This window comes from Palaemon carinicauda, chromosome 17 (genome assembly GCF_036898095.1).
Source record: "Palaemon carinicauda isolate YSFRI2023 chromosome 17, ASM3689809v2, whole genome shotgun sequence".
NCBI lineage: Eukaryota > Metazoa > Arthropoda > Malacostraca > Decapoda > Palaemonidae > Palaemon > Palaemon carinicauda.
In genome coordinates, this window is record NC_090741.1 from 116,626,968 (window position 1) to 116,644,194 (window position 17,227).

Genomic DNA, 17,227 nt, shown 5'->3' on the forward strand with positions numbered 1-17,227 from the left:
TAAGTAGTCCTGGATAGAGCATCAGGAATCTTATTTTCCGAGCCTTTCACGTGCTTAATAATCAAATTAAATTCTTGTAGAAAAAGCACCCATCGCAAAATCCTTTGGTTGACTCCTTTCATCCGTTCAATGAATACCAGCGGGTTGTGGTCTGTCCAGATTTCCACGGGAAAATAAAAAATTATTACATAAGGTTTAAAGTGAGTCAAAGATCGAACCAAAGAGAGAGCTTCTCTTTCAATTGTCGAGTACTGCCTTTCAGTTGCTAACAACTCTTTGCTGAAGTAAGATACCAGATGAACTTCACCGCTTTCCTTATTTTGGAAAGAACGACCCCTATACCCACGTCACTAGCGTCCACGGCAATAATAAATGGCTTATGAAAATCGGGGCCAGTTAAAATAGGATTAGTTACCAATATTGATTTAAATTAGTTAAAAGCTTTTTCACACTGATAAGATCATGAGAATTTTTTTCCTTTTCTAATAAACTAGTAAGAGGCTGAGCAAGATCAGAGTAATTACAGACGAATCGGTGGTAATACCCTGTCATGCCCAACACTCTTCTTACTTCTCTAACATTACCAGGTCTTTTCAAACTTATAATTGTCTCGAGGTTATCTTGCTTTGGAGCCACCTGACCCAAACCAACCTCGTGACCTAAATAACAAACCTTGGCCTGTCCTACTTCACACTTGGCGAAATTAACTACAAGCCCAGCACACCTTAGAGCTTCAAAAACCTCACGAAGCCTTACCATATGGGTATTCCTGTCATTACTATAAACAACCAAATCATAAATATAAATTTCTGTTCCTTCCAGACTGCAAATGAGCTTATTCATTAATTTCTGAAAAGTGCATGCAGCATTCTTCATGCCAAAAGGCATAACCTTACATTCGTAAAGTCCGAAAGGAATAACAAATGCAGATATCTCACGAGCACGATCCGACAATGGAACCTACCAGTACCCTTTCAACAGATCCAATTTAGTAATAAACTTGGCAGATCCGATCTGATCCAGACAGTCATCAATAATGGAAAAGAATCATCTTTGGTGTGGGTATTAACCTTTCGATAATCCACACACAGGCGGAACTTACCCTCCGCCTTCTTTACCAGTAGCATAGGAGAAGTCCAGAGACTCACTGATGGCTGAATAAGGTCATGCTTCAACATGTAGTTGATCTCCTTACTGACCAAATTCAATTTTACGGGGTTCAGACGGTAAGGACTCTTTTACAGGGGAAGCACACCCCATGTCAACCTCATGGCTCAAAACCTGGGTTCTACCTGGGACATCCTGAAAATGTTCTGAAAAAGAATGGATTAAACTAAGCACTTCTTTTCTTTGATTCATGTTTCAATATCCTAAACCACTTTTAAACAGTTCTAAATTTTTCATATTTCCCCCAATGCATCCGACGTAACCTAACACACTAAGTCATCGGACTCCCCTGGAGGTACATCAACTACCACAGACACGGGTTCATACACGGTCGCTAAGGGATTACCACACTTACCCACATAAGGTTTTAAACGATTAATATGAAATATTTTACATTTACGGCTGGAACCGGGAGCCTCAATTTCATAGTTAACATCAGACAACCTCCTCAGAACCTTCCAAGGACCCTTATACCTCGGTTCGATAAAACTGTCCGGATCCATACTCAACACGAATACTAATTCCCCAGGTTCAAATGAACGAACCTTAACCTTTTTATCAAAATTTTCCTTCATTCGGGATTAAGACTGTTCCAAATTCTCCCTGGCAGACTTCAAGAAATTTAACATCCTAGATCTTAAGTATTCCACCAACCCTTCAACTTTTACCTCACCCTTTTGGCTGGATTTTAGCATCTCAAATATAATTTCTAATGGTCCTCGAACTTTGTGCTCAAATACCAACTCGATAGGAGTTACACCTGTAGAAGAGTTAGGATGATTTCTAATAGCAAAGAGGGCAGAAAGGAGGGCTTTGTCCCATTCGCTACCAGAATCATAACAATGTTTCTTAAGTAGAGACTTGATGGTTTGATGAAACCTTTCCACCAAACTTAGATTCTCCGGATGATAAGGTACGCTGGTAATGTGCTGAATGCCCAGTTCAGTACACTTGCCCCTAAATACCTTACTCGTGAAATTTGTCCCACAGTCGGTTTGAATTACACGAGGGAGACCATATCTGGAAAAGAAATCAATTAATTGTTCAAAAACAAACTTTGAAGTAATACGCCTCATAGGTATAGCTTCAGGAAAACGAGAGGCTCTATCCAAGACAGTTAATGAATATACATAACCAGTTTTAGTCTTGGGTAAAGGACCCTCCACATCAATAACAAACTCTAAAAAAGGTTCACCTATGGCCGGTATGGGATGCAACGGGGCTTTAGGAATACACTGGTTCGGCTTCCACATGACTTGACAAGTTTTGCACTCTCGGATAAACTGTTTTACACTCATTTTCATTCCAGGCCACCAGAAATATCTAGCCAAACTGTGGGAGGTTTTCAACATGCCCAAATGACCTGAAAAGAAATTTGTATGAGCCAATTCCAACAGAGATTTTCTGAACTGAAACGGAACAGTGATCTGTTGAACATGACCAACCTTATTTACCTCATCAGTGGCGGGACGACTAAGCCTGTTTAAAAAGACCTTTTACGATACCAAACCTAGGTTTAGTTAGATCCTCGACATCACCCAAATCAAAATTAAATTCCTCTTTCTGAGCCTTAATAAAAGCAGCTCTGTCCCAATCAAAGTTAAAAGGAATAACTACATCACTTCCACAACTCTCTACTGACTCGGGCCTTTCTATATCTAACTCTACACTACTTAATATTGAGTCATCATCATTATATCCATCAAGTAAATTAGCAGCTCTCACTGCGAACCGAGTAGTTATAGCCACGGGACTGGCATTAACAGACAATATGGGAACAGCTCCTGACATTACCCATCCAGCATGTCATTCCCCAGGATACCATCTATTTCTGGGATAAGCAAGATATATACCACAGCCAACTCAGTTATCTGATCGTATCCTGGAAAAGACAAGTGGATGTTAACCAAAGGAGCACACACCCCTGAAACCTCCCAACATTACATAATTACCAGTACATTTAGTACCACCATTTAAAGTAGTCTTCAAAATCAACGACCAGGCAGAACCGGTGTCCCTAAGAAACTTAACCTGAACAACACCGTTATCACAAATCACCTTTCCACTCCATACATATTTATCAAACTCGAGTCACGATTGAGCATTAGGAACATCTTTGACATTACTACCTACACTACTACTGTTTACTACAGATCTGTCTACAGTATTACTATTTACGTTAGACCTATCAGGAAATACAGCCACAGTACTTTGACCATTACGTTCCAGGTAATATCAACGAGCATTGCATTGGCTTTGGAAATGCCCTGGTTTGTTGCACCAATAGCAAGTTCCTCGACGACCTTAAACTCTATTTTCATTATTATTAGACCTGGTAGTACCTGCATTAGGGTAACCCCTATTAACAATAACTCTAGGCGGAGGAGACCCTCCTTGGACTCTACTCATATCCCTACCACATGAAAAATAATAAGGGGTTAACATTATTTTTAGGGGTATGGGGAATCGACGAAGAGGCTTCTCCTCTCCTGCCTCCCCTGGAGGTGCGAGGCAAAGGGTTATTCAACATTTCATAATTGAAATTTCCACTACCAGATCGATGAGGCAACACATACTCATCCGCTAACTGAGCGGCATAACTCACTTTAGTAGCCTTCACCACCTCTAGGTGTATCCTCAACTCCCTGCTACAGGCTTTCTTGAATTCTTCAAGCAGCAAAAGTCTGCGTAACACAGCGAAAGTGACAACCTGCCGACTCTTTAACCAGTCGTCGAACAGTTCCTCCTTGATGTAGGCAAACTCGACGAAGGACTGTGCAGGGTTTTTAGTGTAATTACAAAACCAGAGGTGATAATATGTATACATACACACACACACACACACACACATATATATATATATATATATATATATATATATATATATATATATATATATATATATATATATATATATTTCTACCTCATACTTGGGATCGAACGCTAGCCCCTTCTAATGAAAGGCCAGGTCGAAACCAACCATGCCACGAGAGCCCATAAAAGGAAATCCGAACCTGACGCTAATCTAGCTGTCCGAGGATTTACCTGGCGAGACATCAGTCTCTTACCAGCGAGTTTTACCCGATTCCCCCGGGCCACCACGTGACACAATTGGTAGTAATTCATTCAAATTACCCCTAATGAGTCAATATGGATAAATATCAACACAACATCGTGTTCAAATAGAAATAAATTTCTACCTCATACTTGGGATCGAACGCTAGCCCCTTCTAATGAAAGGCCAGGTCGAAACCAACCATGCCACGAGAGCCCATAAAAGGAAATCCGAACCTGACGCTAATCTAGCTGTCCGAGGATTTACCTGGCGAGACATCAGTCTCTTACCAGCGAGTTTTACCCAATTTCCCCGGGCCACCACGTGACACAATTGGTAGTAATTCATTCAAATTACCCCTAATGAGTCAATATGGATAAATATCAACACAACATCGTGTTCAAATAGAAATAAATTTCTACCTCATACTTGGGATCGAACGCTAGCCCCTTCTAATGAAAGGCCAGGTCGAAACCAACCATGCCACGAGAGCCCATGTTTTGATATTTATCCATATTGACTCATTAAGGGTAATTTTAATGAATTACTACCAATTGTGTCACGTGGTGGCCCGGGGAAATCGGGTAAAACTCGCTGGTAAGAGACTGATGTCTCGCCAGGTAAATCCTCGGACAGCTAGATTAGCGTCAGGTTCGGATTTCCTTTTATGGGCTCTCGTGGCATGGTTGGTTTTGACCTGGCCTTTCATTAGAAGGGGCTAGCGTTCGATCCCAAGTATGAGGTAGAAATTTATTTCTATTTGAACACGATGTTGTGTTGATATTTATCCATATTGACTCATTAGGGGTAATTTGAATGAATGACTACCAATTGTGTCACGTGGTGGCCCGGGGAAATCGGGTAAAACTCGCTGGTAAGAGACTGATGTCTCGCCAGGTAAATCCTCGGACAGCTAGATTAGCGTCAGGTTCGGATTTCCTTTTATGGGCTCTCGTGGCATGGTTGGTTTCGACCTGGCCTTTCATTAGAAGGGGCTAGCGTTCGATCCCAAGTATGAGGTAGAAATTTATTTCTATTTGAACACGATGTTGTGTTGATATTTATCCATATTGACTCATTAGGGGTAATTTGAATGAATTACTACCAATTGTGTCACGTGGTGGCCCGGGGAAATCGGGTAAAACTCGCTGGTAAGAGACTGATGTCTCGCCAGGTAAATCCTCGGACAGCTAGATTAGCGTCAGGTTCGGATTTCCTTTTATGGGCTCTCGTGGCATGGTTGGTTTCGACCTGGCCTTTCATTAGAAGGGGCTAGCATTCGATCCCAAGTATGAGGTAGAAATTTATTTCTATTTGAACACGATGTTGTGTTGATATTTATCCATATTGACTCATTAGGGGTAATTTGAATGAATTACTACCAATTGTGTCACGTGGTGGCCCGGAGAAATCGGGTAAAACTCGCTGGTAAGAGACTGATGTCTCGCCAGGTAAATCCTCGGACAGCTAGATTAGCGTCAGGTTCGGATTTCCTTTTATGGGCTCTCGTGGCATGGTTGGTTTCGACCTGGCCTTTCATTAGAAGGGGCTAGCGTTCGATCCCAAGTATGAGGTAGAAATTTATTTCTATTTGAACACGATGTTGTGTTGATATTTATCCATATATATATATATATATATATATATATATATATATATATATATACAGTATATAGATTTAAATTTGATTATGCAAGCACGAAAAGTATGTCCACCAAAATATCAACCTGTAGTTAGTGACATTGTCAATAATTATTCCGATGAAATTGCAATTGAAGATGAGGCACCCGGGAGGATTGATTGATTTCCCTTTAGCATTGAAACTGGGCAGGCGGAACCGATCAAGTAAAGGCCTTTTAAGGTACCCATTCATTTCCAGGGAGAGATAGACAGGGAAATTAAAAAATCAAGGCAACAAGGGATAATTCAGGAGAGCGAATCCCCCTGGCTCGGTAAGATTGTGTGTTGATTATAGGAATTTGAATGCAGTCAATAATGATAATGCATTTCCATTGTCCTCGATCGAAGAATTATTTGTGAAGGTACGGGATAGTAAATATTTTACAATTGTTGATCTAAAATCTGGATACTATCAAATACCCATTCATGATGAGGGAAAATGTAAAACTGCATTCATAGCTAACGATCAACTACTTCAGTTTAATTTTCTTCCTTTCGGTGTTAAAAATTATTCAAGTCATTTCTCTAGAGTAATAATGGCGGTTTCGTCTCCCTTAATTGGTCATAATGTTCTCCTTTATTCAGACAATATCATAATTACAAGGAAAACGGCCGAAGAACATAAAAATAATATTCGTAAAGTTTTAAAAGCATTGCGAGGTAATGGTATGAAAATAAATTTGTCAAAATGCTAAATTTTCTGTAACCAGGTCGAATTTTTAGGTCACGTAATGACTCCAGAAGGTATCCAACCCTCCCCCAGTAAAATAGCGGCTATTACAGATTTCCCCAGGCCACGTAACTCTAAGGAAGTAGCTGGGTTCCTATGGCTCGCTGGGTATTACCTAAAATTCATAAGAGGTTATGGAGAGATAGCGAGACCCTTAGATGCTTTAAAGAAACAAAAAGTGCTAAATTTGGGGAAGGAAGAAAGACCTATAACCATTTGAAAGTTGCCTTAACTAGCAATGAATTACTCACATATCCTAGATTTGATCGCCCATTTTTAGTGACAACAGATGCGAATAGCGTAGCTATTGGTGGCATAGTTTCTCAACGAGATGATAGAGACAGAGAGCGACCAATTTGTTTTGCTTCTCGGGCTTTAAAAGGGGCAGAAAAGAATTATAGTTCATTCGATTGAGAGAGCTTTGGCTATTCTTTCGGTTTCTAGAGAGGCATCGTTTCTTTTTATTAGGTCAGTCGATTGAGTTGCAAAGTGACCATCGCCCCTTACATGATTTATATAAAAAAAATGATTTGACCTCTCGACAAGCGAGATGGATTGAGAGATTGTTAGAGTTTAATATAAAGGGTTTTCACTACATAGAACGTGAAGCTAACATGGTAGCTGATGCTCTCTCCAGAGGTGCAGTAATCGGAGTAACAACTAGGGTACAAAAGAAGAACGAAGAACATAACCAAATATTGAAGATCCCCATCAAAATAGAGAAAATAGAGAACAGGGTGAGAATTCTCCCAATGACCATTCAGAAGATGGGGAGAGAGAGAGAGAGAGAGAGAGAGAGAGAGAGAGAGAGAGAGAGAGAGAGAGAGAGATATGAGCGGCGAAGGTGAATATATGTGGGTGGCGGAGTACATGACAAGGGGTGTCCGGAATGAATGCCCTTATGATACATGTTTAATTGACTTGAAGGAAGTTCGAGAGGGACAGAAAAACGAGGAATGAATGGATAGAGTGCAAGCAGTGATTAAATGGGAATCGGAGAGTTATCCGTCATTTCTGAATGTGCCTCGTGAGAATTTTTTTTATAGAAAATGATATCTTATACTTTGCTTACGAGAAGAGGGTAGGGGAAAATTGTGCATGGGTAGTTCTTCCTCCCTCATCAATTAATCGAGCCATCCACATTGTACCTGCAAGTCCGTATGCAGGGCATTTAAGAATTGACAGAACAATAAGGAGAGCACATAAATCCTTATTTTGGTTAGGAATGAAAAAATTCATAGGGAATTATATAAAAGGTTGTCATGCTTGTAACTGTTTCAAAGAACATAAAAACACTTTACGGAAAGCCAGAAATGGCTTGTGATTTCTATTAAATCTTATAGAGTTCATATGGATGTGTTAGGACATTTTCCTACTGGTTTAATACAACAGAAGTATATATATATATATATGTGTGTATTTGTGGATGCATTTACTAGGTACATCCATGCTTACAGTCTGTTGGATAAATCAGAAATTTCATCAGCGCAGGCACTGTGCTCTTTCATTACTAGGTTTGATTGCCTGAAAATTTTGATAAGTGATAATTGTCTTGAGTTTATAAATAAGGTGGTAAAATCGGTCACGGAATTGATGAAAATTGAAAACTTTTCAGTGACCGCATATAGGCCTACAGCAAATGGCTTAGTGGAATCGCCTAGTAGGGAGGTAGTGCGAATTTTATGTTAATTAGTGGCAGATGACCCCCTTCATTGGCACGCCATGCTTCCTACCGCCGAGCTAGCTTTGAACGTTGCATTTAATGCTTCGCTCAGGGACACACCTTTCTTTTTACTGTATGGACAGGATCCTGTGTTACCATATACGGTCCTCATTAATTCGTAATTATTTGTATTGTATTGTGTACATTTTTTCATGAAATATCTCATTTTTTATTCTTTTGTGTAGAAGATGTGTTATTTTTGGGGAGTGATTTCTATATGTATATATATATATATATATGTATATACATACATATATATATATATATATATACATATACATATATATATATATATATATACATATACATATATATATATATATATATATATAGAAATCACTCCCCAAAAATAACACATCTTCTACACAAAAGAATAAAAAATGAGATATTTCATGAAAAAATTTACACAATACAATACAAATAATTCTACTCATATCTTCTTAAGACTTCTGCAACAGGGGTAGGAATAGATATTCCTTCATCTCTCGATTTTATTTGTCCGGGTTTATGGCACAATTTTGCAACACAACTCACCACCACCGTTTCGCCATATGCTTAAATCACTACTAAACTACCACTTGCAACTAGGCTATCAACTGGTGGCCACTAGCAGTTTTCCCGAGAAAATCATTCATCTTCCCGACCTTCTCTCATAACATTAAGTATAAGGTATTCACATCTACACATACTCTAACACTGCCTATATATATATATATATATATATTTACTTATATATATATATATATATATACATATATATATATATATACATATATATATATATATATATGTATATGTATATAAATATATATATATATATATATATACTGTATATATATTTGTATTTATATATAATTGTAAATATATATAATATATATATATATATATATATACTATATATATATATATATATATTCGTATATATATTCATACATATATATTTTCATAAATTTATATATATATATATATATATATATATCTATATATATATATATATATTATTATTATTATTACTATCCAAGCTACAACCCTAGTTGGAAAAGCAAGATGCTATAAGCCCAGGGGCTCCAACAGGGAAAAATAGCTCAGTGAGGAAAGGAAATAAGGAAATAAATAAATGAAGAGAACAAATTAACAATAAATCATTCTAAAATAAGAAACAACGTCAAAACAAACATGTCATATAACAAACTATCAACAACATCAAAAACAAATATGTCATAAATAAACTATAAAAAGACTATGTCTGCCTGGTCAACAAAAAAGCATTTGCTCCAACTTTGAACTTTTGAAGTTCTACTGATTCAACCACCCGATTAGGAAGATCATTCCACAACTTGATCACAGCTGGAATAAAACTTCTAGAGTACTGCATAGTATTGAGCCTCGTGATGGAGAAGGCCTGGCCATTAGAATTAACTGCCTGCCTAGTATTACGAACAGGATAGAATTGTCCAGGGAGATCTGAATGTAAAGGATGGTCAGAGTTGTGAAAAATCTTATGCAACATACATAATGAACTAATTGAACGAGGGTGCCAGAGATTAATATCTAGATCAGGAATAAGAAATTTAATAGACCGTAAGTTTCTGTCCAACAAATTAAGATGAGAATCAGCAGCTGAAGACCAGACAGGAGAACAATACTCAAAACAAGGTAGAATGAAGGAATTAAAACACTTCTTCAGAATAGATTGATCACCGAAAATCTTGAAAGACTTTCTCAATAAGCCTATTTTTTGTGAAATTGAAGAAGACACAGACCTTATATGTTTCTCAAAAGTAAATTTACTGTCGAGAATCACACCTAAAATTTTGAAAGAGTCATACATATTTAAAGAAACATTATCAATACTGAGATCCGGATGTTGAGGAACCACCGTCCTTGACCTACTTACAATCATACTTTGAGTTTTGTTAGGATTCAACTTCATACCCCATAATTTGCACCATGCACTAATTCTAGCTAAATCTCTATTAAGGGATTCACCAACCCTAGATCTACATTCAGGGGATGGAATTGATGCAAAGAGAGTAGTATCATCTGCATATGCAACAAGCTTGTTTTCTAGGCCAAACCACATGTCACGTGTATATAGTATGAAAAGTAATGGGCCAAGAACACTACCCTGTGGAACACCAGATATCACATTCCTATAATCACTATGGTGCCCATCAACAACAACTCTTTGAGATCTATTACTTAAAAAATCAATAATAATGCTAAGAAATGACCCACCCACTCCCAACTGTTTCAGTTTGAAAACAAGGGCCTCATGATTAACACGGTCAAAGGCAGCACTAAAATCAAGGCCAATCATACGAACTTCCCGACCACAATCAAGGGATTTCTGTACAGCATTGGAGATTGTAAGAAGGGCATCACATGCTCCAAGGCCTTTACGAAAACCAAATTGCAAACTAGGGAGTAGATGATTACCTTCAGCAAACCTATTAAGACGTTTTGCCAGAAGACGTTCAAAAATTTTAGATAATATGGGAGTTATGGAAATTGGGCGGTAATCAGTGGGACTTGAGCTACCACAAACACATTTACATAGAGGAGTAACATTACCAATTCTCCAACTAGTGCTAAAAGCTCCTCTTCTTGCTAACTTGCGCAAAATAACAGATAACTTTGGAGCTAAGAAATCTGCTGTCTTTATAAAAAACAAAGGAAAAATACCATTTGGGTCTACACCTCCATAAGCATCAAGGTCCATCAACAGAGCTTTAATCTCACGAGATCGAAAAGCTAAACTAGTTAGTTTAGCCTCAGGAAAACAGGAATGAGGAAGTTCAAGTTTTTCATTACTCTGTTTACTGTCAAAAACATCAGCCAAAAGGGTTGCCTTTTCCTTTGGACAGTTAGTGACTGAGCCATCTGGTTTAAGTAAAGGAGGAACTGTTGCATCTACACCAAAGAGTGCAGATTTAAGGGTAGACCACCATTTATGTTCCTGAGTTGTACCAGAAAGTGTTTCTTTTATGGTTAAATTGTACTCCTTTTCAGTTGAGGCATAAACTCTCTGAGCAAAAGCTCGAAGCTGAGTATAGTTGTTCCAGGTCAAATCTGATCTGTTACCCTTCCAAAGTTGATAGGCCTCCTGCTTCTCCAAAAAAGCACGTCTACAATCATTATTGAACCACGGTTTGTCCTTCACTCGGTATATATATATATATATATATATACACATATATATATATACACACACACACACATATATATATATATATATATATTCGTAACTGAACTCTAAACTAGCAAATCTTTCTAGGAACGAATATCACAACATGCCAGGAATTCGTATGACCAACTAGCACAAAAAACTAAATTTCTGTAATAGGACTCAAACCCAGAATTGATAGGTAGGTGCAGTCATGTTAGATTTTAGGTAGAAGGTTATCAAGTGGTTGGCAAATCGAGAAGTTAAGAAGCTGTAGATGTTTATAAACCTTATTACTTAGAGTGTATCAATTCTCTCTCTCTCTCTCTCTCTCTCTCTCTCTCTCTCTATATATATATATATATATACACACACACACACATATATATATATATATATATATGTATATATATATATATATATATGTATATATACATATATATATATATATATATATATGTATATATATATATATATATATAAAATTGAAAGGTGAAGTGATGTTTGGTGAAATGTCTGGTAGAATGTCTGGGATTGAAAGGGGAAGAGCAAGAGAAGGTGTGGCTTTATTGCTGAGTGAATGGATGACAGATAAAGTAATGGGACGTAAGGAGATATCATTTAGGTCAGGGGGTGGGCAAACTTTTCAGTGTAAGGGCCACATTAAAAAAAATTTTTACTGGGCCGCATAGTATATTTTCCAGTATAATTGATACCTACAATAGCCAAAATATATTGTTTTCAAACTGAAAATGCAATAATTTTTAATCTTTTAGCATTTTAAAGTACTCTAGACTAGAGGATTCCCATGAAACGCATTTATTTAGAAAAACAATTTATTTAAAAAAAAAAGCAAAGTAACTCTGTTTAAGAAATAGAAAAATAATATATTTTTATTAATCAATAATTTGGAGTAGAAGTTCAAGGTAAACATTTAAATTAAATCCAAAAAGACATATTTTATATATTTAGGGAAAAACTTCACATGAAGCATATTTGCTTGGAAACAAAGTAACTCAATTTAAAGACAAGAAATATTTGTATTGATATTTTAAAGCAGTAACTTCACATGAAACATAAACATTTGTTAGACAAGCAAAGTAGCTCAGCAACTGAGCAACAGAAGTATCAAAATGACTCAGTGAGAATGATGCAATTGACTGCAATCATTTACCAGTTTGTTGAAATTAGGTGTCAAGTTGCTTGTACTGATTCTTAACACTGACTGAAGATTCGAGTCTGTGAGAAGTGACCTGTTCTTTGACTTGTTAACTTTCAATATAGAAAAAGTCTGCTCACATATGTAAGTTGATGCAAATATCACAAACATCTTTCTTGCAAAATTTTTCAGATTTATAAACTTTTCTGAGTGCAGAGATGCATAAAACTCGACCAGTGGTTTATTTTCAAAGAGCCTCTTTAAAGAGTTGTCGGCTTGCAAATCAATCAGTTCTACCTGCAGTTCTTCAGCAACTGTTTCAACGTCACAGGCAAAAGGTGAGCTGAGCAAATCAAACTGCCCTTCAATTGCCTTGAAATCAGCAAATCTTCTGATAAATTCATCTCTTAGAGCCGTCAAATGGTAACTGTATTTGTCTGATAGTGCTTGTGTAACAGTTCGTGTTTTCAACAGAGGAAAATGAACAAAGTTTTGCTCTTTAAGCTGCTTGGAAAAAAGTTGAAGTTTCAATTGAAATGCTTTCACTTCCACATACAATTCATGTGCAAATAAACCTTTGCCTTGTAGTTTTGTGTTTAACTCATTCAGCTTTTGCATAATGTCCACAGCAAATGCAAAATCACAAACCCATTCGTCACACTCCATTTCCCTTGAAAAGTCACAAGAAATGTCTTTCATATTAAAAAACAAGACAACCTCTTCTTTAACGTCCCACATCCTCTTCAATACTTTCCCCATACTTAACCATTGGATATTTGTGTGGTACAGCACATCAGTAAAATCAGCCTCGATGTCTTCCAAGAAGCTTCGGAATTGCCTGTGATTCAGTCCCCGTGCTCTTATTAAGTTCACTGCACGCACCACTGGATCCATAACGTGTTTGAGTTTAAAAGATGATCTACAGAGGCTTTCTTGATGTATGATGCAGTGAAAAGACAACACACAGTGCTATGGAAAATCTTCTTTGATTTTGTCATTCATCAAGGTCACAAGGCCACAGTGTTTACCTATGAGTGAAGGAGCACCATCAGTTGTAATACTTGCCAATTTATCCAGGCTTAATCTAGACCTGATTAGACTGTTAATGACACTATTGTATAAATCTTTTCCAGTAACAGTGTCTTTGAGAGACTCCATAGATAACAATTCCTCGGTAATTTCGAAGTTTTCGTCAATTCCTCTGATATAAATGAGTACCTGGGCAGTATCCTGAATGTCATTACTCTCATCTAAAGCAATAGAAAACCACTGAAAACTAACACTGGCTGTTAACACCTGATCTTGAATATTCATTGCAATTGCATCTATGCGACGAACAATAGTTCTTCGTGACAGAGATATGGCTTCCACTTTAGATATGACTTCAGGACACACAACACTGACAGCATCAACCATGCAATCTTTAATGAATTCTGCTTCTGCAAACGACTTATTTTGTTTTGCAATTTTATTTGCCAATACAAAACTTGCCTTTGTTGCATTCCTTTGTAAAGATGAAGTTTTTTCAAACATATTTTGTTGTTTCTTCAAACTTTTCATCAGATCAGTTGCCTTCTTTTGCAGTTCTTGCTTTTATAAATTGCTTCCAAAGTTGGTGTGCTTGGTTTGAAAGTGCCGTTTCAAATTGTATTCCTTGAAAACAGCAACTGTATCATGACAAATCAAACATGCAGCTTTAACCTCCGACGTCAGTAAAGAAATACCTTTCAGTCCACTCTTTGTTAAATACTCTGCATTCGTCTTCAATTTTTCGTTTTCTAGAAGGCTTCGAATCACTCATTTTGGGTAAAGTTTGAAAGATAGTAAAAGCTGTGCTGAAATAAAATGTCCAACGTCTTCTTTCTCTGGAATCTGCCAGGACACTGAAATGATTGAATATAAGGCAATAAACTCGTTGGCGCGGTAACAAAGTTACAACGTGACCAAAACGTTTTGTACACTATCGAGATTTAATCCCACTGGCCACTGGTAGCAAACGTGTCCGATACACGCTTCACTCACGCATACGCTCATCCCAGATGCCGAACTGCATCTTTATTCAACGATGGCCAATTATAGATTAAAAAATGAATAAATAAAATAGAATAAGAAAATTAAAATCATGAAAAAATCTATTTTCGTCTGGTTGAAAAAAAATAATGAGTGAGAAAGGATGCAAATAAAATAGAGGAAAAATGCAAGATAGAGAGACAGAGATAAAAAAGCAGAGAGAAAGAGATAAAGAAGGGGTCAGGCAAGAGAATAGCCCTTTTGTCCGTAACAAAAGGGCAGGGAGAGAAATAGAGTGAGCGAGAACAAATTTCCGATTACTTACATTCCAATTTTAAAATACTGGTTATAAAATCCTTTTGGACATTTAATATCCAATATTTGGAGGGCCGCATGAATTCCATTGGAGGGCCGCATGCGGCCCTCGGGCCGTAGTTTGCCCACCTCTGATTTAGGTTAATGTGGATAAAGTTTAGGTTGGGTATGGAATGTTAGTCTTTTGTCAGTGTTTATGGGCCAGATTGTAAGAAAAGTGAATAAGAGCAGAATGAGTTCTGGAATGATTTAACCACGTGTGTAGAAGGACTGGGTAGAAGAAATTATGTAGTTGTCATGGGTGACTTTAATGCTAGAGTGGGCGTTGGAGAGGTAAAAGGTGTCATTGGGAATTATAGCGTACCAGGTGAAAATGAGAGTAGTGAGAAACTGGTATATATGTGAGTTGAGCAAGAGATGGTGATAAGTTCTAGCTTTTTCAAAAAGAAAGATAAAAACAAGTATACATGGGTAAGAATGGCAAATGAAAAAGTGGTAGAGAGGGCATTAATGGATTATGTGTTGATAACTAAATGAATTTTTGGAAGATTGAAAGACGTACACGTGTTTAAGGGTGTGGCTAACGGTATGTCTGATCTTTTTTTGGTGGAAGGGAAATCAGTTGAAGCAAAAGAAGGTGGGAATAGAGTAGGTGGATGTAAAAGGGATCTAGTGAGGGTTGAAGAGCTAATAAAGCCGGGGGTAAAAAGAAAAATATCAAGAAAGGTTAAAAATGGCATATGACGAAGTGAAAGTAAGAGAAACTGGTAATTTAGAGGAGGAGTGGAAATTAGTTAAAGAAAATTTTGTTGGGATTGCAATTGATGTGTGTGGCAAGAAGTTTGTTGGAGACAGCATGAGGAAGGGCAGTAAATGGTGGAATGAAGAAGTTAAGGTAAAAGGGGAAGAGAAATACAGGGCCTTTAGAAAAGGGCTGCAGAGTAATAGTGTAGAGAAGTATGAAAGATATAGAGAGAAAAATGTGGATGTAAAGCGCAAGGTAAGTGAGGCAAAGAGGGCAGCGGACCTGAGGTGGGATCAGGGACTGGGTCATTCATATGAAGAGAATAAGAAAAGCTTTTGGAAAGAAGGGAAAAGAGTAAGGAAGCCTGGTTCAAGAAATGACGAGACAGTGGAAGATGGAAATGGAAGGTTGCTAAAAGGAGAGGAGGCAAGGAAAAGGTGGCCGGAATATTTGGAAAGTTTACTGAATGTTGAGGATAATAGGGAGGCAGATATAATTGCTGTTGCATGTGCTGAGGTGCCGGTGATGGGAGATGAGAATGAGAGAGAGATTACAAGAGAGGAAGTGAGGAGAGCAATAGTTGAAAGGAGAGTAGGAAAAGCCTCTGATATGGATGGTGTGAGAGCTGAGATGTTGAAGGAAGGGGGTGTGACTGTACTTGAATGGTTAGTGAGATTGTTTAATATGTGTTTTGTGTTGTCAATGGTACCAGTAGATTGGGTTTGTGCGTGTATTGTACCACTACATAAGGGTAAAAGAGATCTTCATGAGTGTTGTAATTCAAGGGGTATTAGTTTGTTGAGTGTGGTGGGAAAAGTGTACGGCAGAGCACTGATTATTAGTATTAAGGATAAAAAAGAGAATGCAATCTTAGAAGTACAGGGTGGTTTTAGAAGAGGTATGGGTTGTATGAGCTAGATTTTTACAGTTAGGCAGATATGCAAGAAATATTTAGCAAAAGGTAAGGAGGTGTATGTTGCGTTTATGGATCTGGAGAAAGTGTATGATAGAGTTGATGGGGAAGCAATGAGGAATATGATGAGATTATATGGAGTTGGTGGAAGGTTGTTGCAAGCAGTGAAAAGATTCTACAAAGGTAGTAAAACATGCGTTAGAAGAGGAAATGAAGTGAGTTATTGGTTTCCGGTAAGAGTGGGGCTAAGACAGGGATGTGTGATGTTGCCATGGTTGTTTAACTTGTATGTTGATGGAGTGGTGAGAGAGGTGAATGCTCGAGTGCTTGGACGAGGATTGAAACTGGTAGACGAGAATGACCATGATTGAGAGGTAAATCAGTTGTTGTTTGCGGATGATACTGTACTGGTTGCAGACGCGGAAGACAAGCTAGGTCGATTATTGACAGAATTTGGAAGGGTATGTGAGAGAAGGAAGTTGAGAGTTAATGTGGGTAAGAGTAAGGTTATGAGATATACGAGAAGGAAAGGTGGTGTGAGGTTGAATTTCATGTTGAATGGAG

General features: G+C 37.6%; 1 protein-coding gene across 1 annotated transcript; it reads right to left on the minus strand.

The window, feature by feature from the left end:
* Positions 1-3,580: 3,580 nt before the first annotated feature.
* Positions 3,581-14,096, minus strand: LOC137656552 (general transcription factor II-I repeat domain-containing protein 2-like). Its single transcript, XM_068390722.1, has 4 exons — positions 13,709-14,096; positions 13,329-13,564; positions 12,978-13,184; positions 3,581-3,940 (listed from the first exon to the last, which is right to left on the minus strand). The coding sequence occupies exons 1-4, from the start codon at positions 14,094-14,096 to the stop codon at positions 3,581-3,583; spliced, it is 1,191 nt and encodes a 396-aa protein (XP_068246823.1).
* Positions 14,097-17,227: the final 3,131 nt, after the last annotated feature.